At 47.4% G+C, this 26069-nt stretch overlaps 1 protein-coding gene across 1 annotated transcript; it reads left to right on the top strand.

The window, feature by feature from the left end:
• The first annotated feature begins 945 nt into the window (after positions 1 to 945).
• Tor3a (torsin family 3 member A) lies at positions 946 to 24611 on the top strand. The gene is made up of 6 exons (XM_087906395.1): positions 946 to 1686; positions 2117 to 2233; positions 4594 to 4859; positions 6767 to 6945; positions 23109 to 23233; positions 23722 to 24611. Exons 1-6 carry the CDS (start codon positions 1437 to 1439, stop codon positions 23970 to 23972), a joined length of 1188 nt encoding a protein of 395 aa, XP_087762521.1. The 5' UTR covers positions 946 to 1436; the 3' UTR covers positions 23973 to 24611.
• The last annotated feature ends 1458 nt before the right edge of the window (positions 24612 to 26069 follow it).

The following is a 26069-nucleotide window of genomic DNA, read 5'->3' on the forward strand; positions in this document are numbered from 1 at the left end:
AATTCTCCAGTAAACCCTAGCATAACTAGAGCCACCCAAGTTTCTTCCAGTATGCTGCTATACCGGTCCCCTATAAATGCACATACTTGCTACATGAGGAAATAGAAGTGCCCCCATACTGAACAGGAACCATTCGACTGCACTCACAGCATCCCTGGGACGTGGAGTGTGGGTGGGGCAGTCAGAGTGTAGACAAGAAAGGGAACGCCCATGTCCTACAAACAGGAACTAGGGCTCGTTCAGATAATGGGTATATTAAACTGTCAGTGTTTATTGAATGAGTTAGTGTTTTCAAATAAGCATAATAATGTGTGTCCGTTTCCTGCCACTGTGGCAAAAGCCAGATAGAGTTACTAAGGAAAAGGTTTATTTGGTTCATTGCCTTGAAGGTTCCAGTTTACTACTCACAGGCCTCTGGAGAAGGCCGGTAGCTCGCGTCGTGGCAGGAGCAGTTGGTAGAGCAAAATGGCTCACCCACAATTCTCTTAGAAGAATATGCTCCCACCGTCTGTCTACCCAATAACCCGAAGACCTCCACCAGGGTTCACCTCTGACTGATTTCAACCACTTCCCCATGATGCCAAGCTCGGGACCAAACCTGGGTATTTAAAGTTTTCTAAATATAGGCAGGGTCTCACTATGTAGCCATGCCGTGACTGAACTTGGTACGTAGACCAGGCTGACCTTGAACTCACAGAACTCTGCCTCCCTGGTGTTGAGATTAAAGGTGTTGAGATTAAAGGCGCTTCGGATCAGATTCATAAAACTAGCTATGAGTGGGCAAATACTTATCCTAACTTTTGTAATTCTCACGTGATACAATTTCCCCTTATCTCGGGAGTTTCCAAAACTCAAATACCTCCCGAATCGACTTTCTCTTGCTTTTGCGGGATTGGCACCCAGCCTGCTGCTGAGCTCACTGTTGTCTCATTTCCCTCTCCAGAGGACCAGGGGCGACCTTGGTCGTTCAGCTCAGTCCTGCTCACATTCCGGGGAAGCTTCTCCACTCAGCTGACTCCGGGTCAACAAAACGCTTCCTGCTTGGCGAGTTTTACCGTCTTCCTGGAGTTGGCAGAAAAGCTGACCTCCTACGAGGGCTCGGCACCAAAGGGACTCCTTTTGTGGGAGTCACAACTGAGTGGTTGGAAGTGGCCATCTTAGGGCCTGCTGTCACCTTCCTTGAGGCCTCAGGCATGTCCCAGAATAGGCCGCGTCCAGTGGGATGGATAGGGGCTCAAGTCTCGGGATTCCTGTAGTCCGGCATCTGTTTGGGTTTTGGTTCCGGTGGGTTTCAAGTCTGAGAACAGCAACTGGCTCAACCTCCGCGAAGGGCGGGCCGATCATCGTAGCGGCACCAATCCTGGGCCGTGCCCGCTTGCGGGCGGCGGTGGATCCCGGGTCTTGGACACTTAGTGACGGAAGCGCGCGGTCCGGTCATGCTTGGTGGAACACTCTGGCTGCTGCTGCTGCTGTTGCTGCCACTGCGACCCCCGGGCACGCAGGGTCACCGCGGTGCCACAAGCTCGGGGCAGAACGACGAGAAACCGGCCGCTTGGCCGGGCGTCCAACGCCTGAAGGAGCATCTGAGGACGGTCGGGACCCTCTCCAGACAGTACTGGGGGGTTTTCAGCTGCACTGTGTGGCCCGATCACTGTCAGGACCAGGAGGCCCCCGCGCCGCCGCTGGGTAAGAGCGTCCCCGCCGCCAATCCCCTAGCCCCCCTGCCAACCACATCAGCATCGCGCCCCTAGCAGGAGCAGCGACAGCCTCCGCGGATTAGGAGGCCTATCACTGCACATCTGGTGCAACCCCTGGGGACAGCAAGAGGTCTGACTGCCTGCCGCCCCTCACCTGCCCTGATTCCTCTAGACACTCACAGTCTCCCTATTCTTGCTCGCCTACTGATGACTCAGGGAAAGACCTTCGTAGACACAACCGGTAACTGTCCCCAGTCCCCAGATACATTCGCCTCAGTGGCTCATGGAAGCGGCTCTGGAGCACTTGCTGGAGCCTGGCTAGGAGTTGGGACACAAACTCCCGTTTGAGCGCCGTCCCTGAGAAACCTCAGGGTTGTCTCTCATCACTGTCTTGCCGTCTCAAAGCATCTCCTTTCCAGGCTGGAGCCTTCCTCTGTGGGGCCGGCGGTCCCTGGATCGCCTCACCGAGTGGTTCTGCCGCTTTCAGGACTGCTGCACCGGTGGCGGGGACTGCAGGATCTCCAACAACTTGACAGGTTGGGGCTGGCATGATTTCCAGGGTCCAGGGAATCTGTGGGGAGGGGGCTGGCGACTGTGGAGAAGCGACTGGTGAGAAACTTCTCTCCCTCGACAATAAGAGGACAGTCCCCAATAAGGGGACAGTCAGTCAGGTCTGCGGTTATTTGAGGGTCTCTTCTGACAAGACTTTGAACTTTGAATATAAGGTTAGCCTTGGCTATGTAGAAAGACCCAGTATCAAAAGCCAAAACAAAACAAAAAATAAAGTATCTCTAAGTTTAAGCAGCAAATGTCGGTGGTGGGTATAACCTGGGCTTCTTGGTTTATCTTGATAAAGTAAGCCTGCGGGGGTAGGGGTGTGGGGGGGGTGAGCCCTCATCCTGAGAGAAACAGGAAGTTATTTTCCATTTTAAACCATTTCATACCATTCCATGGATGAACATTGCCCTATCAGACAGTCTGTGCACCCCCAGCCTCCCCCAGCCTCGCTGCATGAATACAAATAAACACTAACAAACTTTCTCCCCCTGTATTTTCTATCACGTTAGGTGAATCTAGTGCATGCGTAGGTGGTCTAGTGCATGTTGCAAGTAGTTTACATTTTAACTTTCCACTGTGGTATTTAGCCTCAAACACAAAACCTGTTCTGACAAAGGCCCAGGGCTTAATCCTTAGCAGACTTTCCTGATTTCCCCAGAAGCTGCTCCTCACCTGGAGGTTACCTGGAGTTCTCCCATTCTACCTCTTGTATCTCTGTCACCTTGATCGCAAAGTAAACATTAGGGCACTTAATTAGAAAAAGTGCCAATGGGGTATATAGTGCTTGTCATACACGCATTGAGAATTTGAGTTCAGTTCCCAGCACCCACATAAAAGTGAGGCACAGTGGCATACAGAGTGGGGTGGGCAGGAGGACCCCTGGGACTTGTTGGAAAAGCCAGTGTAGCCAAACCTAGTTCTGAGTTCAATGATTGGTCTTGCCTTAAAAAAACAAGCTGGAAGCCTGGCAGTGGTGGCATATACCTTTAATCCCAGCACTTAGGAGGCAGAGGTAGGTGGATCTCTGAGTTTGAGGCCAGCCTAGTCTACAGAGTGAGTTCCAGGACAGCCAGGACTGTTATACAGAATCTCAAAACACCAAAACCAAAACGAACAAGCACAACAAGGTAGAAAGTCGTTGAGGAAAATGCCCAGTGTGAACCTCTGGCCTCCGCATGCAATCCCGCTACACACACACACACACACACACACACACACACACAAGAACACATACTCACAGGGAGGGAGGGAGGGAGGGAGGGAGGAACAGACCAGCAGTGACTCAGTGTCTGGAGCAGGGTCTAGTCCCGGGTGGAATCTCAGGGCACACACAGGTTAGGAAGCCTGAACGTGCATTCACATCAAGTCACTGCCCTCCCTTTAGATGACCCACTGCTCTCCAGGGCCTGGAAGTCCAGATCTGCAGCCTCCTAGTTCTGATGCTAGGGGAGACAGCTCTAAGTAGCCGTTCTCCAAGGTGATGGCAGTGTTTTGTAGTAGACTGTCACCTGCCAAGGTTCCAGAACTTCAGCCAATTGGCCTTCATAATAGGGTAATGGCTGGCACCTTACCCCAGCTGGCAGTGCAGCCTCCCCGCCTCTGTGCCCCTTCAGAGGGCAAAGGAAAGCAGACCTGGCATTGGGAAGCTGCTCTCGAGTATGTGCGGGGTTGGGGTGGGTGACAGACAGCATGAGCTCCTGGATCAAGGATGGGAGCAGGTACCCACTGTTTCCCCGGAGTTCAATCTTGATTTCTCAAATGCTTCAGCAAATGACTCTTGAATACCTTCTGCTGTGAGATCTGTCTTGCTTCTTGTTCTGAGGTCACAGGGATGTGGGGCAATATTATACAGGCCACCTATTTCTGCAGCCAAGCTCTCAAGCCACAATAGCAGCTGAGGTGCTAAAAGCATCTTCAGACTGGCTGTCTGCGGAGCTCAGGATGCTGATGTTGGGTTGCTCCTTTCTTCGTAATTACGGAGATCGCCTGAGAAGAGATATTGATCCAAGCTAGGGACAGAGCTGGCTTTAGTCCTGCTATTCCGGAAGCAGAATGCTAATGAACACCCCCCCCCCCCCCCCGTTTACTTTAGGAGATAAAAGCTGTTTTGAGAATAAACCGGGGATCTTCAAGATTTGAATGAACCCTGAGACTCCCTTCCGATACTGCTGTGTGATCTGGGTCTCAAATACTTCCGCGCCTCCACGCTGGTCCAGAGAGATGGTTTATGTTGGGGTTAGACCCCGACACAGGGATCAGAGGAATCCCATCAGAAGAGATGGGAGGCGGCACACACACGCCCCTGTACCTCTCACTCTGGCCTCTTTTCTCCTTCCAGGCTTAGAATCAGACCTGCGTGTGCGACTGCATGGCCAGCATCTGGCTAGCGAGCTGGTCCTAAGAGCTGTGAAGGGCTACTTAGAGAAGCCCCATGGAGACAAGGCCCTGGCTCTGTCATTCCATGGCTGGTCTGGCACAGGCAAGAACTTCGTGGCCCGGATGCTGGCGGAGAACCTGTATCGGGATGGACTGAGAAGTGACTGTGTCAAGATGTTTATCTCCACCTTCCATTTCCCACACCCCAAGTATGCGGACGTGTACAAGGTGAGGCCACAGCGCTGGTGAGGCCTCTGTGCCCAGCTAGGCAAGCGGAGATTCTGACACCACCAGGAGGTAGGCTTCAGAGCAGGCAGGGACAGGCAGCGACAGGAACAGAACCTGTCCGCAGGCAGCCTGGAGCGCATCGCCAACAGAAACACGGGTTGAAAGTAGTGAAATGTAGCTGGGTGTGGTGGCACGCGCCTAATTCCAGCGCTCGTTGGCTGAGGTGGGGAGAACTTGACGTCGAGACAAGCCTGGGCTGCATGTCTTTAAAAAAAAAAAAAAAAAAAAAAAAAGAGTGACATGTGGATTAGAAAAAAAAATGTATAAACTATACCACCCCCCTCCCCAAAGGTCACAGCCTCCTTAGCTTACTGCAGTTAGTATTCTGGACTCCCCATGGTCTCACACACATTTGCACGCACGCACGCACGCACTCAGCACGCACGCACGCACGCAGCACACACATGCGCACATTCTGGCCCCTGCTGCTATCAGACCTTTTCCCGGATCTTTCACACCATCGTAGCTTTGTTAGAATGTTCGGCTGGCATCTATTTCACTCCCCCCAGCCTTACACTGGGCCACGAATGCGTGGCTGGTCTTTACAAGCATAAATGCCTGGAAAGCACGAGCTAACCCTGACACCAGCCTAGAGAACTAACATGGCCGCCAACTGCAGGCGGAGAAGCTTGTTTCAGATGACTTGTTCGGGCTTCTTCCCCCTCAAGTGTGTCATTGAGCAATGAAAAAAGCAACAATGATGATTTGAGCCTTCTGCCTCAGCCTCCCAAGTCTTAGATCACAGACCTGTATTATGCTCACTTTTAAAAATGTGGTTGCTAAAAATTGAACGGAAGGCCTCGAGCATGCGAGACAACAGTCTACTACTTAGCTACACTCCAGCCATCTTTAAAAGGCATATCATGGCATGTCATCATATCACATCATATGTGATTCCTCAGTTCTTCCCATAGCAGCTTGTTACATGCCAGCAGGCTGGTGGACCAAATGTTCCTTTACTGCTTTGCTATTTGGAGTTTTGTTTTGTTTTGTTTTTTTCACTTTTGCACTTGTAAAATTAGCCTGCACATAAGCAAACAGCCGTGACCGCACCCATGTTGGCTTTCAACCGTAATACTTGGAAGTGTGTAAACTGGGAAAATTATGTCAGCCTTGAAGACAGCTTGCCTGAGTCACCTGATAGTTTCAGTATGGCCCTGGAGGGCAAGGGCAGGGTGTCCTGAGACTCAAGACATGCTGATGTCAGGCGATCGACAGCTGAATTCCAGGAGGAATTCTCTGGCAGGAACTACAGCCAAACTGCTTGAGGATCCGCTTCCCCACCAGAAAACCGACAGGTTGTCAAAGAGATGGGGATGCCAAGGAGACTGAGATGGATAGATAGTGTAGATTTTCCAAGCTGCCCTCAGAAGCAGCTGTGCCCAGCTCTCAGAGCTCACAAAGCTTATGTTTGGTGGAGGGTTTACTGTGTTGCGGTGGGGCGCCCTTTTGATAACTAACCCTCAAGTGTGGCTGGCAGCCTCTGGGCCCTTGAGCCGTTCCTCTGTCTGGGTTGTTGAGCCCAGAGACTCTGGCTCTGGGGACTGAAGTGGCCGTTTGCTCCAGGATGGGACTTACTAAGTCCTGGAGAAGGCACCTGTCCTGTGCTTGTTTCCTGCCAGAGGGGCTTTTCTCGTGAACTTCCCAACGCGTCTTCATCCCAGGTGGGGATGCCCAGCCCCAGCGCAGCTATGAGAGTCACCTGGGAAGCTTAGTACCGGGTGGGCCCAAGCCAGGGCTGGGGTTTGGTAAATATTGGGGGTGGAGCCCGGCTTCGGCGCTCCACCGCGCTGAGGAAACAGGAGGCCATGCTCCTCTGGGGTCTGAGCTCACAGTGTCCTGTACAGGAGGAGATGCGGTGGCAGATGCAGGAGACCCGGTGGCGCTGCCAGCAGACCATGTTCATCTTTGACGAAGCAGAGAAGTTACACCCGGGGCTGCTGGAGCTGCTTGGACCGCACCTGGAACCCAGGGTCCCCGAGGCCCAGGGCGTGGAGCCGCCGCGGACCATCTTCCTCTTCCTCAGGTGAGGTTTGAGCAGGAGGTCGGGGAGGGGAGTAGGGGACTGATTGTCAGTCAAGACCTTCCCGAAAAAAACGCATCAGAAGCATCAGGGATAGATTTTCGGTTAGCCTTTTTTTCATACGATGTGTTTTGATCGTGTTTACACACACATTCCAACCCCAGTCCCTAGATCCAATCCTCACCCTCCTACCCATCCAACTTTGCGTTCCTTAAAACAAAACGAACAAAAAAATCACATCAAGACCAATTTGTGAATCCCAAATATTCTTGAATGTGTGACCACTGAAACGGAGTCAACTCAGCAAGGGTTACATGGAGCAAAAAGAAACTCCCCCTTTCTCGGTAGCCAATAATCGCCAAGAGCTCCTTAGCTAGCTTGGGACTTGGTGGGATTTGGTTTGTCTTGGGCTTGCACAGACTTTGAGCATGCTGTCACAACTGCAGCGACTTCATAGGCGCAGCTGCCCTGCAATGTCAAGAACTCTGTTTCCTTGTAGCCATCTACCACCCCTGGTCTTACCGTTTTCCTCCTTCCTCTTCCGAAATGATCCTTGAGCCTTGGAGGAGTGGGTGAGGTGTTTCCATTCCATTTAGAGCTGGGCAGACTCTTGACGCTGGGCGACTTGTTCAGTTGTGGGTCTCTGTGTTAATCATTGACTGCAAATAGAAGCTTTTCCGACCAGGGCTGAGAGATGCTCTATGGGTCGGTCTAGAGATAAGTCATTAGGAGTTTGTTTAGTACTATGTACATTTAGCAGAATAAATAACACATCTCCCTGTAGGGGAGATGTGTCTAGTCATTGGTTCTTGGCCCAATAATGGTACAGGTATTGGGTTTCAATGTATAGTGTGAGACTTAGATCCACTGGAAAGTGGGGGTTACTCCCATATGTAACTCCCAATTCTGTGTTACCCTCGGTACAGTTCACGCCCCCTATACCAGCTGGGCAAGGGCCTGGAGATTGAAAGAACACACAAGAGACCTGGGTCATTCGAAGGGAGATGAGCCGAATGCCGTGCCGTTTATTCAACCTTGGGGACATCTTTAAACACCTAGCTGCAGCACAAGGAATCCCCCCAGGCAGGTGGGAAATTGCCGTACCTACAGCTAATCACCAGGCAGGGCAGAGGGAGCACAGGAACAGAATGTTTTAGCTGGCTGAGCAGAAGCTGTCCTCAAAATGAACCCCAGGAGCAGGGGTAGACCTGAGCCCTACACCCATGCATTATTCCAACATCCTTTTAAAAAAATTTATTGATTTTGATTGAGCTCTACATTTTTCTCTGCTCCCTTCCCCTTCAATCCTCTCCCAAGGTCCCCATGCTCCCAATTTACTCAGGAGATCTTGTCTTTTTCTACTTCCCATGTAGATTAGATCCATGTATGTCTCTCTTAGGGTCCTCATTGTTGTCTAGGTTCTCTGGGGTTGTGATTTGTAAGCTGGTTTTCTTTGCTTTATGTTTAAAAACCACCTATGACATGTGATAATTGTCTTTTTGGGTCTGGGTTACCTCACTCAAAATGATGTTTTCTAGCTCCATCCATTTGCCTGCAAAATTCAAGATGTCATTTTTTTTCTGCTGTGTAGTAACTGCATTGTGAAAATGTACCACATTTTCCTCATCCATTCTTTGGTCGAGGGGCATTTTGGTTGTTTCCAGGTTCTGGCTATGACAAACAAAGCTATGAACATAGTTGAGCGCATGTCCTTGTGGCACGATTGAGCAGCCTTTGAATATATACCCAAAAGTGGTATTACTGAGTCTTGAGGAAGGTTGTTTCCTAATTTTCTGAGAAATCACCACACTGACATCCAAAGGGGTTGTGCCAGCTTGCACTCCCACCAGCAATGCAGGAGTGTTCCCTTTTCCCCACAATCTCTCCAGCATAAGTTGTCGTCAGTGTTTTTGATCTTGGCCATTCTTACAGGTGTAAGATGGAATCTCAGAATTGTTTTGATTTGCATTTCTCTGATGACTAAGGATGTTGAACATTTCCTTAAGTGTCTTTCAGCCATTTTAGATTCCTCTGTTGAGAGTTCTCTGTTTAGGTCTGTACCCCATTTTTTTTATTAGATTATTTGTTCTTTTGATGACCAATTTCTTGAGTTCTTTGTATATTTTACAGGTCAGACCTCTGTCTGATGTGGGGTTGGTGAAGATCTTATCCCATTCTGTAGGCTGTCATTTTGTCTTGTTGACCGTGTCCTTTGCTTTACAGAAGCTTTTCAGTTTCAGGAGGTCCCATTTATTAATTGTTTCAGTGTCTGTGCTGCTGGGGTTATATTTAGGAATGGTCTCCTGTGCCAATGCTTTCAAGTGTACTTCCCACTTTCTCTTCTATAAAGGTTCAGTGTGGCTGGCTTTATGTTGAGGTCTTTGATCCATTTGGATTTGAGTTTTGTGTATGGTGATAGATATGGATCTATTTTCATTCTTCTACATGTTAATATCCAGTTGTGCCAGCACTACTTGTTAAATATGCTTTCTTTTTTCATTTGATATTTTTTTGCCTCTTTGTCAAAAATCACGTGTTCGAAGGTGTGTGAATTCATATCCGGGTCTTTGATTCGGTTCCATTGGTCCTCCTGTCTGTTTTTATGCCAATACCAGGCTGTTTTCAGTACTGTAGCTCTGTAGTAGAGTTTGAAGTCAGGGATTGTGATGCCTCCAGAAGTTCTTTTATTGTTTAGGATTGTATTGGCTATCCTGGGTTTTTTGCTTTTCCATATGAAGTTGAGTACCATTCTTTCAAGGTCTGTGAAGAATTTTGCTGGAATTTTTGATGGGTTTTTCCAACATCTTTCAATATTATTTACCCCTTCCTATATTCCCTCCTTTACTTTGTCTTTCCTTCCCTTACCCCAATTTAACGCTTCCTGTTCCATTTTTCCCATTTAACCCTTTATGCCAGTGTGCCCTATCTTCCCTCCTTTAAAAACCTCTCCCTGTGGCTCCAAAGTAATTCCTGACCTCTGTGAGTAACTCCCAATAAAACACACATATCTGAAAGTTTAAAGTTAACACTCAGAAATGAGAGGAAACTTGCTATTTGTCTTTCTGGGTCTAGGTTACCTCAAATGATTGGTTCTAGCTTCATGCATTTGCCTGTGAATTTCATCATTTCATTTTTCTTAATAGTTGAGTGATATTCCATTGTGTAACTATGCCTCATCTTCATCATCCATGCATCAGTGGCTGGACACCCAGGTTTTCATAACCTCGCTATTTCATAGCGGCAACAACCATGGATGAGTATATATCTCTCTCTATGGTAGGAAATACAGTCCGTTGGATATACGGTCGAGGCTGGCACAGCTGGGGCAAGTGGTCACTCTTAGTTTTCTGGGGAGTCCTCGCACTGATTTCCATAGTGGCTGCATCAGTTTGCACTCCCAAGCAGCGAGTGTTTCCTTTCCCTACAACCATGCTGGCATTTGTCTTTGTTGGTTTTGTTTTTTAATCTTAACCATTCTGACTAAGGTAAGATGTAGTTGGAATTTCTTTGGATCACCAGCTCCCAAATAAAATGACACAGAGCCTTACTTATTATGAAAACTTGGCCTTAGCTTAGACTTGTTCCCAACTAGCTCTTATAGACTTAAATTAACCCATTTATATTGATCTGTGTTCTGCCATGTGTCTCATTGACTCTCTTCCATACTATCCATTAAAGTGCTCTGTCTCACTGGCAAATCCTACCTCTCTTCTTCCCTTCTACCTAGGTCTTCCTGAAAGTCTTGCCTGTTCTCTCCTGCCTAGCTATTGGCTGTTCAGCTCTTTATTAAACCAATCAGAAGGTCGCAGAGACACATTTTCACAGTGCACAAAAAGATTATCCCACAACAGTAAGATAACATCGCAAAGTAGTTTTAATTTGCATTTCCTTATAGTTAAGGATGTTGAGATTTTTTTAAAAAATGTTTCTCTGTGCTGACTAGTTTTTTGCCAACTTGACACAAACTAGGATCATTAGAAAGGAGGATAGCCTCAGTTGAGAAAAATCTCCATAAGATCCAGCTGTATGGCATTTTCTTAATTAGTGATTAATGGGGGGAGGGCCTAGCCCATTTGGGTAGTGCCATCCCTGGGCTGGTGATCCTGGGTTCTACAAGACAATATGGAGAAAGCCAGAAGCAAGCCAGTAAGCAGGTTCCTCCAGGGTCTCTGCATCAGTTCCTGCCTCCAGGTTCCTGCCCTGCTTGAGTTCCTATCCTGACTTTCCCTAGTGATACGCAGCAAAGTGGAAATGGGAGAAAAATAAACCCTTTCCTCCAGTTTGTCTTTGGTCATGGTGTTTTATCATAGCAATAGTAACGCTAAGACAGCCATTTGTATTCCTTTTTTAAGTTTATTTTTATTATGTGTGTTAATTGGTGTTTTGCCATGGGTGTTGGGTCCTCTAGAACTGGAATTACAGATAGTCCTGAGCTACCACGTGGGTGCTGGGAATTGAACCTGGGTCCTCTGGAAAAGCAGGCAGTGCTCTTAACCACTGAGCCATCTCTCCAGCCCCACCATTTGTATTTCTTTCATCCTTTGAGAACTCTCTATTTAGTTCCATGTCCCGTTTTTAATTGCTTTTTCGTGATGTTTAATTTCCTGAGTTCTTTGTATACCTAGGCTCTAACCCTCAGTCAGATGTGTAGCTGGTAAAGATTTTCCCCATTCTGCAGGCTGTCTCTTTACTTCAGTAAGGTTCTTTGTTGTAAAAAAATCTTTTCGTGACATTAGATCCTGTTTACTAATTGTTGCTCTCAATGCTTGTGCGACTGGGGTCCTGTTCAGAAAGTCCTTCCATGTGTGTATGAGTTCAACTTTACTTTCTATTTTCTCTATCAAATTCAGGATATCAGGTCTGATGTTGGGGTCCTTGATCCACCTGGAGTTGTTTTGTACAGGGTGAGATAGGAATGGAGTTTTATCCATCTGCATGTAGCTATCCAGTTTGACCGCTTTTCTCCAGTGTGTAATGTTGGCCTCTTTGTCAAAAACCAGGTGACTGTGGGTGTATAGGTTAATCTGTGGGTCATTGAGTCTATTCCATTGATCAGTGAGTCTGTTTTTATCCGAGTATCATGCTGTTTTTATTACCACAACTCTGCAATGTAACTTGAAATCTAGGATGGTGCTACCTCCGAAGTTTTTTGTTGTTGTTGTTTAAGATTGTCTTGGATATCCTGAGTTTTTGTGTTTCCATGTAAAGTTTAAGGTTTATATTTAAATTTTTATGAACTGCATTGGAATTTTAATGGGGATTATGTTAAATCTGTAGATTGCTTCTGGTAGGGTGGTCATTTTTACAGTATTAATCCATAAGCCATGGGAAGTCTTTCATCCTATGGTATCTTATTCAAGTTTTCTTTTTTTTTTCTTTTTCAGTGTCTTAAAGCTTCATTGTACATGTCTTTCACTTCCTCAACTTTATCCCAAGATATTTTTGAGGCCATTGTGAATGGGGTCATTCTCTTGATCTCTATCTCGGTGTGTTTGACATTTGTATATGGGAAAACCACTAATTTTTGAATGTTTTATATTTTGCTACTTTGCTGAAGGTCTCAGTTGTAGTTTTCTGGTGGAGTCTTTAAAGAAATTTTTAAAATTTATTTATTATGTGTACAGTGTTTTGCCTCCATGTATGCCTGCATGGCAGAAGAGGGTACCAGATCTTATTATAGATGGCTGTGAGCCACCATGTGGTTGCTGGGAATTGAACCCAGGACCTCTAGAATAGCAGCCAGTGCTCTTAACCTCCGAGCCATCTCTCCGGCCCCTCTGGTATTGTAGGATATTTTACTCTCTTGGCTTTTTGGGGGGCCCTCCGCCCAACTTCCAAATAAATCACATATGGAGGCTTATTATTAGTTATGAATGCCTGACCTTAACTTGGCTTGTTGCCAGCTTTTCTTAAATTATCCTACCTTTTACCTCTGGGCTTTTATCTTTCTCTATTTCTGTATACCTTTCTTTCCTTCTTACTCTGACTGGCTGAGTGACTAGCCCCTAATGTCCTCTTCTCCTTGTTCTTGGGCTCCTCTCCTCCCAGATTTCTCTTGTTTATCCTCTCTGCCTCCTAGCCCCGTCTCTCCTGCCTCGCTATTGGCCATTCATCTCTTTATTAGACCATCAGGTGTTTTTATTCAGGCATAGTATCACAGCTTCACAGAGTTAAACAAATGCAACATAAACAAAAGTCACACACCTGAAAATAATATTCCCCAGCACCCTGGTGGAGTCTTTAATGTACAGAATCGCATCATCTGCAGATAGAGATGCTCTGGCTTCTTCCTTTCCTCGGACCCTCTTAGTCTCCTTCACTTGTGTTACTCTCTAAGACTTCACACTGTGCTAAACAGGGTGCAGAGCAGACATTCTGTTCATTCCTGATTTTAGTGGAAATGCTTCGAGTTTTCCTCTTTAGGATGCTATTGGTTGGGCTTCCTGTGGATTTATTATGTTGAGATAGGTCCCTGTATCCCTATTCTCCCCAGAACTTTTATCATGAATGAGTGTTGGATTTTGTCAAAGGTTTTTTTCTATATCTAATGAGATAATGATCCATCTACTTATGTGGTGGATTTTGTTTTTTGATTTGCATATGTTGCTCCATCCCTGCATCTATGGAATGAAGATGACTTGATCATGGTGGGTAATCTTTTTGATGTGTTCTTCAATTTGATTTGTAAATATTTTATTAAGAATCCCTGAAAATTATAGATTTGTCTATAATTTTCTCTTTTTTGAGGGGGGTTGGGGTCTTTGGTGAGAATAAAACTGGCTTATAAAAGGGATTTGATTAAGGAGTTTTTCTGTTAGTTCAAGTAAAATTCTGCACTGAATCCATTTTGCCCTGGATGCTTCTTAAAATTTATTAGAATCATTCATTTTATTTTTTACATGTGTTTTGCCAACATGCATGTCTGTGATAGTTGGGAGATCTTTAATTACTGCTTCTACCTCACTGGTGCTGTGGGTCCGTCTCACTGGGTGCTGTGGGTCCGTCTCACTGGGTGCTGTGGGTCCGTCTCACTGGGTGCTGTGGGTCTGTCTCACTGGGTGCTGTGGGTCTGTCTCACTGGGTGCTGTAGTCTGTCTCACTGGATGCTGTGGGTCCGTCTCACTGGGTGCTGTGGGTCCGTCTCACTGGGTGCTGTGGGTCCGTCTCACTGGGTGCTGTGGGTCCGTCTCACTGGGTGCTGTGGGTCCGTCTCACTGGGTGCTGTGGGTCCGTCTCACTGGGTGCTGTGGGTCCGTCTCACTGGGTGCTGTGGGTCCGTCTCACTGGGTGCTGTGGGTCCGTCTCACTGGGTGCTGTGGTCCGTCTCACTGGGTGCTGTGGGTCCGTCTCACTGGGTGCTGTGGGTCCGTCTCACTGGGTGCTGTGGGTCCGTCTCACTGGGTGCTGTGGTCCGTCTCACTGGGTGCTGTGGGTCCGTCTCACTGGGTGCTGTGGGTCCGTCTCACTGGGTGCTGTGGGTCCGTCTCACTGGATGCTGTGGGTCCGTCTCACTGGGTGCTGTGGGTCCGTCTCACTGGGTGCTGTGGTCTGTCTCACTGGGTGCTGTGGGTCCGTCTCACTGGATGCTGTGGGTCCGTCTCACTGGATGCTGTGGGTCCGTCTCACTGGGTGCTGTGGGTCCGTCTCACTGGGTGCTGTGGGTCCGTCTCACTGGGTGCTGTGGTCCGTCTCACTGGGTGCTGTGGGTCCGTCTCACTGGGTGCTGTGGGTCTGTCTCACTGGGTGCTGTGGGTCTGTCTCACTGGTTACTATGTGCTGCTGTGTGCTGGCCAGCTTTCAGCAGTGCTAGAGAAACTGAAAACGAGGTGCAGCATTGGTGGAACTGCATACACACACACACACACACACACACACACAGAGGGCCAACACTTAATTCTTCATTTTATTTTATTTTTTCTCTGCTGGTTGTTCTTCCGTCTTTATTCTTTTTTTTTTTTTTTTTTGTTCTTCTACCCTGTTGTTTTCCTTTTCATCATCATAGTTTCCTTTCTATTTTTCCATGGTGTTTTTCCTTCTATGTCTATCTTTCTTCTTCTTTCCTTCCTCCTCCTTCTTATTCTTCTGTCCTTTTTGTTGTTGTTGTTGTTGTTTTCTTGAGACAGGATTTCTCTGTATTGCTTTGGAGCCTGTCCTGGAACTCACTCTGTAGACCAGGCTGGCCTCGAACTCAAAGAGATCCGCCTGCCTCTGCCTCCCGAGTGCTGGAATTAAAGGCATGTGCCACCACCACCTGGCCTTTTTTCCTTTCTTATCTCTCTTGTTTTTCTCTTATTCCCCTCAAAATAAAAATTTCTACCCAAGAAAAGATTACCTCACAACCACAAGTTACTTCCTTTCCCAAAACATTAAAATCGGTACATAGGAAGAAATCAGGTTAATACCACAGTTACATGTTTTCCTTAGAAGGCCATAAGTAGTTAAACATGTGTTGTATTAATTTTATCATCATAACATCTTCCCCCAAAGCAATGATTCTTTCATAACTGATCAGCACAGTTTTAAGCGAGTCAAGTGTATTCCAGCCAGTTCCTTTGTACAAACGCAGAGCTGTCTGCGGCTTCAATGTGGCAGAGTCCTACAAAGCTTCATTCACGTGGTCCAGCTAACCACCCATTCTTCCTTACACACAATAGGGTCCTTTAATTTCCTTTCACAACTTTGTTTATTCAAGGTGCATACCAGGGCCTGTGAATAACTCTGTAAGCTACACAACCAAGGAACTCAGGCCTACGCTTGGGTGCAGGGACGTAACTGCCATCTTTGATCGTCAGCCTGTTTTTCCACAGGCTGAATTCCACAGCAGTCTTTAATGCATGAAACTTCCTTGTTGTTATTTTTATCCTCTGTGTAGCTCATTCTAACAAAGGGGAAGTGACTTTCAGCCTATATTTGCCTTTTTGTATCTCTTATTGGAGCAATTGGCGGAAGAACCTAAACCATTTCCCTAATCATCTTCACTGCTTTAACTACTGGCATCTTTTAGACTAACTCAGAAATTCCATTTAAATCATAGATCTAACTATTGCTCTTATAAGAATCATCTGCATTATGATTTGCAAGTAAATTGCCCAGGGAGGAGTGGGACTTCCCCAAGAAACAATCACACTATACTAGATACAGTGGGATCCTTTCACCCAGTAATCACACCATGCCAAATACAGCAGGAGGAAGCACAGCAGAAGCAAGGGACAATCTGGAGACAATACCCACCCCCACCCTGGGGCTTTGCTTCTCTAGGGTTTAGTTTGCTATCCAGTGAAGTGAACCCCATAAGCTCCCTTACTGACTGCAGTTCCTCTGACATGACCACGGACGGCTATGAGTCTCTTCGCTGGATGCTATGGGTCTATTCAGATTATTTATTTCATCTTGATTTAACTTTGGCAGGTTTTATATATCTAGAAATTTACCCATTTCTTTTAGATTTCCCAGTTTGGTGGAATATAGATTTTTAATATTTGTATTACAGGTCTCTGAACCTCCCAGGTCTGTAATAATGCCTCCCTTTTTGTCTCTAATTTTGTTTGTTTGGATCCCCCCCTCCTCTCTCTCTTGGTTAACTTGGCGAAAGGTTTATCAATCTTGCTAATTTTTTGTAAGAATCATGCTTTGTTTCATTGATTCTTTGTATTTTTGTTTTGTTTTCACTTCTATTTCATTCGGATCTGCTCTGCTTTTATCTCATCCCACCTAGCTTTGTTGGAGTGCTGTGGATCTTGTTTTTCTAAGGCCTTCAGGTGCATCATTATTAAGTTGAGCTTTCTCGCATTTTTTCTTTCGATGTAGACACACGGTGCTATAAACTTAACTCCAGCTTTCATTATGTGCCATAAATGTTGAATGTTGTTGGCCCTTAGGCATGACAGCCATCTCTTTCCTTAGATTAGTGAATTTTTTCTTAAGATTGATTATTTTTAAAATTATGGGTCTGTGCTTTTGTATGGGTATGTGCATGTGAGTTCAGTGCCCGCCAAGGCCAGAGATGTTAAATACCCTGGAGTTGGCATTACAAGAAGTTGTGAGTCACCAGATGTGGGTTCTGGAGTATGAACTCAGGTCCTCTGAAAGTATACTATGTGCTTTTAACCTCTGAGCCATTACTCCAGTCCCTGGGAAGTCTGTGATTTTGTTGAAAATACTTTCTGTGTCTTTGACCTGGGCCTCCTCTCCTGTACCTGTGATTTGCAGGTTTGGTCTTTCTCTGGCACCCCAGGGTTCTGCACATTCTGTTCTTAGGGTGTTTGGGGGTTTGTCATTTTCTTTGATCTCCTCTACTTTGTTTCCAGACCTGAGATACATATATTTGTGTGGCATATCTTTTTGTACACTGTGAAGATGTGTTGTTCTCATTGTTTTAATAAAGAGCTAAGTGGCCAATAGCTAGGCAGGAAGAGGTTAGGTGGGACTTGCAGACAGGGAGAGTGCTGGGATGAAGAAGGGTGGAGTTGCCAGGAGATGCAGGGAGAAGCAAGATGGACATGCTGTGTTGAAAAAAAAAAAGGTATCGAGCTACATGGTAGAACAGAGATTAAAAAAATATGGGTTAATTTAAGATGTAAGAATTAGTAACAACCCTAAACTATCCCCTGTAGGATTATAATTAATAAGTCTCTGTGTGGTTATTTGAGAGTTGGCTGGTAGACAGAACATTCTGCCTATATACACGACAGGATTTTTCTATAGTGCCTGGCTGGTCCGGAACTTGCTTTGTAGACCAGACTGGCCTCAAACTCATACATCTGTCTGCCTCTGCCTGTCAAGTGCTGAGGTTAAAGGCATGCAGCACCACTGCTTGGTGATCATGTTTAGTATAGCTATTTTGAAATCACTGTCATATATATGTCATCTAAGCTGATTTTTCTCAGACTTTTCTATGGAAGTACTAATTTTTGGTGGAGATTTATTGTTTCCACTATTCCTGAGTATTTGGCAGGGTGGAGACTCTGGCTGTGCGCAGCTCCATGGGCAAGCAGCTTTTTCATGAATTCACACTGGGTGCCAAAATGTTGTTGTTGGGTTTTTTTTTTTTACTCTAATTCCATGGTGAGTGCCAAATGAAACATGATCCTAATTATTCTTAATAAAAACCCGGAGTCAGATATCAGGGTAAAAGCTGAAAGATCAGAGACAAAGGGCCAGCCACAGTCACCTCTTACCTCTCTGACTGCTCAGACTGGAAAGGGCCAAGATCCTGTCTTTACCCCACCTTATCACCTCCTGTCTGTACAGACCTCCAGACCTCTATGGTTAATTAGTGACTAGGTCTGCCTCCGATTTCTAGACAAGCTTTATTTGTTAAAACACAAACAAAATATCACAGCATTGGGACCTAGGCATCTATACTTATGTTGTTGGTAGTGGTTGTGGGTGTGGAAATCTTGTGTCTGCTTTGTTGGGTGGGTATTTGAAGCTGTTTCCTGTTACCCAGCTTGTCAGGTAGTTGACTGAGGCTTAGGTTTGAGTCTTTGGGTAATTCAGTGTTGAGGTTCCACTGGGGGCTCAGCAGTCCCAGTTGAGCCTAAACCAAGTGAGGTTTCTAAGACCAGGAGTAGACCTACTGTTGAGCTAGAAGATTCTCATAGCCAGTCTTTAGGAGTCTTGGGGAGGTGTTCAGAACTTTTCCTCAAGCAACAATTATTGGGGGAGTTGGTGATGTGAATCTAGAATCCCTGTCTGGCGGTGGTGAGGAGGGCTGTGGTGGAAGGCATTCACAGGAAATGTGGACCTAGGCAGGTGTAGAGGTGGGTGGGGTTGCCATTGTGGGTCTAGTTCCCTTTCCTGGAGAGGAGCAATCCTTGGGTCATGGGGATGGGCAGGGTATGTAAGGCAAGGATGAGTAGAGGTGGTGTCAGCAGGCCACACTCCTGCATAGAGACGGGGGTGCAGTGGGGGTTCGTGAATAAGAGCTCTGGTTTTCAAGTCAGCTATTAGTTCTAAAATTAAGCAGAGAACAAACCTTGACCATTTCTCGGGATCCCTGCCCTGGCAGGGTGGTCCCTCCTCTGGAGTATAGAGTGAAAGGCAGGTCTCTCACATTAGCAGGGGAATGTGTGAGCAGTGAGGAAGAGCTGCTACTCCAGAATTGCTGTACTTTTGATCCATGTACCCAGATCCCCAAAATGGCTTTGTGGGGAGCAGAGAAGAAATGTGTCAAGTGTGAACACTTCACCAAAGCTCCTTGCAAACCCACTGCTTACTCCCTAGCCACGAGGCCACCCCTATGGGATTTTCTAGGCTTTTGGGCGCCCTGGGGAAGCAGGGGTGATTTTTCTCCTGGCTGAACTGTGGAAGGCAGGTTTCCAGACAAGATGGAAGAGATTTAAGCCACATGAGTTTCTGCATGTGGAAGGCAAGGATGACACTGGGCTGAGGATCTTAGGGAGGTCTTAAGAAAAGGGAGGCATTTAGTAACACATGCAGAAAGATATCCCACATCATTCGGTGACGTACCCCGAGTGCCAGGGTGATGACTGAGCAGCGTCCACAGTTAACCCTTTCTGAGACAGTGGCCTCAGCTGTCCATGACAGCCTCACACGCAGAGACAGCTGAACATTAACTAAGGCACTGACTCTCCTACCCAGTTGCTTCACAACTTTGCAAACTCTTTCAGGGGCTGACAGAGTGACCCAGTGACCCTCCTAGCTCAAGGCAGGCATTGTGGCAATGGCCCTGCCCTTTCCCCTACAGACCTGACCTCAGTGGACTGACTGAGGCCACATAGTTATATACACACATGGGTTCACATGGGTGAAGGTGCCACGTAGTTATACACACAAATGGGCTCACATGGGCAAAGGGGGGCTGGGAGAGCCACCTGGTAGCAGCCGAGCTTGCCTTCTGGGGAGTTCACTTACCCAGCTCTTAAGAGAGACATGGCAGTGGTTCCCAACAACTCTGCTGCAGGCTTGCACCAAGGAGAAGCCATGGGCCACCCTGCCACAGTCTGTCTCCAGCCATGCAGAACCACAACCACCCCCTCCTGAGGGTGCCCCAAGATTCCCTGGTATTTCTACTTATGAGAAAATAATGTTGAGATTTGAAACTCTGGACTTGATTTCTATAATGGGCTGTCTCTTGCGTGTGTGTTGTGTATGTGTGTGCTTGGCTGTGTGGAGGTTGACAGTGAAGGTCCAATATCACACACACTACCTTGTTTGCTTTTATTTTGTTTATTTGTTTTGAAAAGGGTATCACAATGCCACCCAGCTGACCTGGAACTCACTATGTAGACTAGTCTGGCCTATAACTCAGAGATCCACACACGCGTCTGTCTCCTGTGTGCTAGGATTAAAGGCATATGCCATCACACTTGGCTCTACCTTGTTTTTGAGCCCCCAGAGGTGAAGTTCTAAGTGCACACAGCCATGCCAGCTCTTCACAGGGCTCCTGGATACCTTTGTCCACAGAGCCCTTCCCAGCCCCGGCACAGTCAATTTAATCCTCAGTTTGGACCTGAAAAGACAACCCAAGACCTGCTGTTGAGGTACTGATGGCTTTTTTGCCAGCTCTTTTGTAGCACCTGAAGGCACATAGAGTAGGTGATGCCCAGGAGGCCTTGCTTTGCCCATCACGGACAACTTTATTGTGACAAGATTTTGCAGAAGAGCAAGCTTTGTCTATATAAGCAGACAGAGACAGCAAGCTAGAAGGCAGCAGGCCCGGGGTGGGGCAGTCTAGCTATGATAACTCAGCAGAATCGCCTGAAGCTGAGCATCTAGGTGGAACGTGTGGACAGAATCCCTGCATCTGCTGGTGGTGTCCTTCCCTTCTCATCTAGGGTTTCAGTCTTCAGGTTCTGCTTACCGGGGACTTTTGCTCCCACTAGGCTCCTAGGCTCCGGAGGGTAGTTTAGGTCTGTCCTAGAGTCCATACTTGGGTCCTTTTAGAAGCACAGACGGTGCTGGTCAAGCTTGATTTCAGAGGCAGCCGTTGAAGCAATCGGGGAACCAAAGCCCATCCCATACCTGGGCCAGAAGAATTCAGGCACTTGGTATATGGTTACCAGAAAAGTGGTGTTGGCTTCTGCCCGTGTCTGCCAGCAGGAGGCCCCAGAGGCACATGGCAGGGCTGGAACTGTTGTCGCCTTGTGCACCCAGAAGAGGGTTGCTGACGTCTCCTTTGAGTTCTTGTCAGGGTGCAAACAGAAAGGACTTTGAAAAAGAACAATACGGATGTGAGTTTTCCTTGAACACATTGTGTGCAGGTGCACAGTGGGTGGTTTGTACTGCCTACTGACGAGTGGCCCCAGACTGTCTGGGCCCAGTTTCTCATTTTACGAATGAGGAAACTGAGGCCCAAAGATATTCGTGATTGAGTCTAGCTCTGTTCTTTTGGAAAGAGTTCACAGTTGGTGACAGAGCTTGTGACTTTGTTCCCTCAGCATGCAACTGGCAGGGGCCTGGTTGAGGGAGGAAGGTAGGATCTGTCTGCTATGGCATGCAGCCCTGCTGGGCTGAAGATGCTGGATGGGCAGCGAAGGTTTCGTAGGCTTTGTCCTGTGAGAGGTACAGCCTGTAAGTAACACGGAGGGGAAAAGACACTGGCTTCAAGCAGTTCAGAAGCAAGCTGCAGACAAAGCGGGCAATTGTGCAGAAACTGTTTAGAGTGGCCCTGGGGCTGCACAGAGAAGGGGGTAGGTGTGGGAAGGTCTACGTCCTTGGGGCTGAGAAAGTCACTAATCTCATTGACCTGCTGTTCCCCAGAAACAGTGGGAACAGGGCTACTGTGGCAGTCTCTGGTGGTGGGGCCAATCTTGCCTCTCTCTGATGCAGTTATGTACCTTGGAAGCCTCCTAATGGACTGTGCATCAAACACAGAAATCAGATGAGTGATGTAAGCGGTGTCTGCAGGCTGGAAGTCTGGCAGGGCAGGTGGGCTTGAGCAAGGCCTGGGAACGCCGTTGTTTCACTGGACTCTTCCAGCTGGGGACTCAAGGCCCCTGGTAAGCCCTGTGGCTGCGAGGGACACTGCTCCTCACCTCTTTGCTGAGGACGGATGCCTGCCCCAGTCTCTCCCCACCCAGCTAGGGAGGCAGGTTAGGGACTGCAGGACACACTCAAATGCAAACTGAGCAGAAGGCTAAGAGTGAACTCTTCTGAGGTATGGGGGCACTCTGAGCCTTGTGAAGAGGAATGGAGATGCTAGACCCCCCCAGTCTGATTTGCGCTTGCCTCCCTGCCCCTTCACTCACCACATCCCTCATTCTGTGGCCTGAAGAAGCAGAGGAGAGAGTGAGGGTTCAGTTGGGACACGGAGAAGGTGCCTGGTCGCCAGCACTTCCTCCCAGCCTCAGGTGATGGCTCCCTGGGTTTATCTTCCATTCACTCCTATCTTACACAGTGTGCACCCGTCTTCCTGAGCTCAGCCCTGTAATTCTCAACCCTTAGAACACAGGCAGTGCAAAAGAAGCCTTCGCCCTACGCTTTTGTGAGAGCTGCAGCAAGCAGCCCAGGCAGACACCTATTTTATTTAAAAAAAAATTTGTTACATATACATTGTTCTGTCTGAATGTCTGCTTGCATGCCAGAAGAGGTCACCTTCTTATCTTATAGATGGCTGTGAGCCACCATGTGGTTGCTGGGAACTGAACTCAGGACCTCTGGGAGGGCAGCCAGTGTACTTAACCTCTGAACCATCTCTCTAGCCCCCCTTTCTCTGACTTCTAATGGTGTTTTTCTAAACTGACTCTCTAGTCCGGTCCTGTCCTCTACCTTTTCTCATGCCCTATAACCTAGAACAGGTTTCTGAGGACATAAAGTGAACAAGGGGCACCACCCTACTTTCTAGCCCCAAATCCTCAGGGCTGCACGGCACCTTCTCTGTAGCTGTGGCCTGGCTTTCATGCTTCCCTTCTGACCCTTGAAGCCCACAGTCCTCTGCTGCATCTTTGTGCCCAGACTACCTCCCCCGAGTCTGGCAGTCACTGCTGATGGGAGCCACATGGTTCCAGACATCTGACTTGTCACACAGAACTCGAGTGTTTCCTGAACTGAGCAGATTCACCAGTGTTTACCAAAAGGGGCAAGGAAGGCAGGATGGGGGCAAAGCAGGGCCTTTCTGCTCTGCCCCTGGAGCAGCCTCCCATGTGGGAACACGTGGGAGTGAGTGTGGGAACCAACTGCTAACAGGCACTTGTTTCTTTTAGTAACCTTGGAGGCAGTGTCATCAACAAAGAGGTCCTGGGTTTGCTTAAGGCTGGATGGTCCAGGGAAGAAATTACGATGCAGCACTTGGAGACCCCCCTTCAAGCTGAGATCATGGCGTCCACAGGTAAGTGATCAGGTCAGATATACAGGTCTTGCCAAGAGCCACAGCTGATTGGTGTATGTACCAAATTCGAGATAGTGGGGGAGGGGGGTGTGAACAGTGGAGGACACAGAACAATCTCAAATTGTCAGCTTCTGGTAGCACAAGGAAAAGGAAGTGTAAGCTCCTGCCCTGAAAATGCCCTTATAAGGGTCATTGGCCCAGCCAGGCCCAGCCATGGTCTCTGATGCCCACAGGCTGGCAGATCAGTCCCCAGCCAAAGGTAGGATGGCTTCACCTGTTTCCTGCACAGAAAAGCCTCAGTCTTGGTGGTTGTGCCCAACCACACTCACCATGCTTCTGTGCCTAAAGCAGCCACAACTACACCGCTCTTGGCACCTACTGCAGATGGCTCTCCTAGAGCCTCATGGGAAACCAGATCTTGGCCAGGTCTCAATTTGGGGGACACTGTAAGTCTCTAGTCTCCATGTAACTTTGGGTCTTGGTTTCAGACAGTAGCTTTGGCTCCAGCCGTCTTGTGAAGGAAAACCTTGTTGACTTCTTTGTCCCCTTCCTGCCATTGGAGTACCACCATGTGCGGCTGTGTGTCCGGGACGCCTTCCTGAGCCAGGACCTCCCATACACAGAAGAGGCCCTAGATGAAATTGCCAAGATGATGACGTATGTCCCCGAGGAGGAGCGGCTTTTCTCCTCCCAGGGCTGCAAATCCATTGCCCAGAGAATCAACCTCTTCCTGCCTTGAAAGTGACTCACTGTGCTCACTGGATCTGCTGGGCACCCCGGTGTCCAGCGCCACTGCTCCAGCTGGTATGCAGAAGGCAGACCTGAAAACCACTTGGTGCCTTAAAGACCTGCATTCTAGAATGCAGGCCAGGAAGTCAGAAAGCCATCGGGAAGTCCAGGTGCCAAAGGGTCCCCAGAACTCTCCTGCTGCAGGTCTTCCCAGGCTGCAGGACTTGAGCATAGTCAGTAGTCGCAGGATTCTTGGGTTACAGAACATGGAAGGATGGGAGATCTGTGGCTCAACGGGAGTGTGCTCCATCCAGTCTGTAGGCGTGGGCTGGCTTTCTGGAGGAAGGGGGGGGTGTCAGTTTCTGTGTGTGAGCAGAACAGCAAAGGGGGCTTTAGGTAAAGGGGAAACCACATGCCAGTGATGGGGGGGGGCACACACATGTGATCCTAGCACTGAGTAGGCCAATACAGGAGAGAGCTCAAGAGGTCCACACTGCCTGGTGAGTGAGGTCAGCCAGGCTTGAAAAACAAAAGCCACGGGTATGTAGCTAAGGCATGTTCTGTTCTTTAGACTGAAACTTTTTTTTTTTAAATTAGGGGTCTTGCTACAGAATGCACTATGTGTAGATTAAATTTTGTATTTTTCTAACGTTGTTGGCCTCCTTTTTACTGAGACCTAGTGATTGGGTACTCGCCTGCTTTAGGTTAGGGAGTACTGAGTCCAACCATACTGGGTACTTGGTACTCAAATAAATGAAGTAAAGCAGCATGGCCAACAGCAGCTCACAAAGTTCGAGTTTAGGAGCTCTGCTGCTGAACCAGGGATGGAGATCTAACAATTCAGATTTCTTATAAAGCAGACTACATGAAATGCCCAGTAAAAAGTAGAATTCTTGTTCAAGTCAGGTTTTGCTATGCCTATCATCCCTATTCAGGAGGAAGAGCAGGAAGACAGCTTGGGCTGCAACAAAGCCATGGGGCCCCCGTCCCATCCAGGAGCCACACACAAGTTTCTCCCCCACAGGCCAGGCCATGTTGACAGGTCGTACTAACCTAACAGAACTAGAATCCTAGAAATACCTCATGATCACAGGGCATAAAAGTGGAAATGCAGAGGAGGGGCTGCAGAAACTTCCAGAACAACAGAGCAGTGGAGAGATTAAGCTGGAAAATCCCAACTTCTTGAGACGAGACTTACAAGGAAAGCAGATCTGAGAAATGATGCCAATATACACATCTCAGAGTAGCAAGCACTGTGTCCACTAACAAACTAAGAAACATCGCAGTGGAAAACCATTAAAAACGAAATAGCAAGGTTGGCAACACACCTGTAATTCTAGTACTCGGAAAGCTGAGGCAGAAGGCTGCCAAGCTTAAGAAAACCTGGGCTGTCTAGTGAGTTTGAGACTGGCTGGGCTATATAATGAAGACCTTGTCTTGATTTTTCTTCTCTTTTTGAGACAATGTCTCCTACAGCAAAAACTGGCCTTGACCTCAATCTGTAATCTCAAAATGACCTTGATTATTTTGTCAACATCTTCCTAGTGCTGTAATTATAGGCATGTGCCAGTACACTGGATTTATTTGGTGCTGGGCTCAGACTCAGGGTTTCTTGCATATTAGGCAAGCACTTTGCTGATCCCCAGGCCCAAGACTCTGTTTCTAAATAAAGACATTGGACTTGATGCTAAAAACTAAAGGAAAACCAAGGATCAATGAAAAGGCTGCTAATTCTTCCTTTATTTTTGAAATATAAATATGACCTTTACCAGCTAAGAAAAAGAGAAAGGGTAGGTGGGGAAGAAGAATCAAGTAATCCATAGAAATGAGGATATTACTACTGGTAACACAGAAATACAAAGGATTCAAAAAACTTATGATTATATACCAACAAAGTAGATTATGTAGAATAGACAAATCCCTGTATGTTGAAAACCTACCAAGATTAAATCATGAGGAAATAAACAACCCGAACAGACTTTTAACAAGGTTTTTTTTTTTAAAGTCTCACATCAAAGAGAAGCTTCATGTTGAAATCTACCTTAATAGAGTTAAAAGTCTGAGAAGGGCATGGTTAACACATGCCTTTTAATCTGGAGTCCGCTGG

This window comes from Myodes glareolus, chromosome 5 (genome assembly GCF_982192425.1).
Source record: "Myodes glareolus chromosome 5, mMyoGla1.1, whole genome shotgun sequence".
Classification (NCBI taxonomy): Eukaryota; Metazoa; Chordata; class Mammalia; order Rodentia; family Cricetidae; genus Myodes; species Myodes glareolus.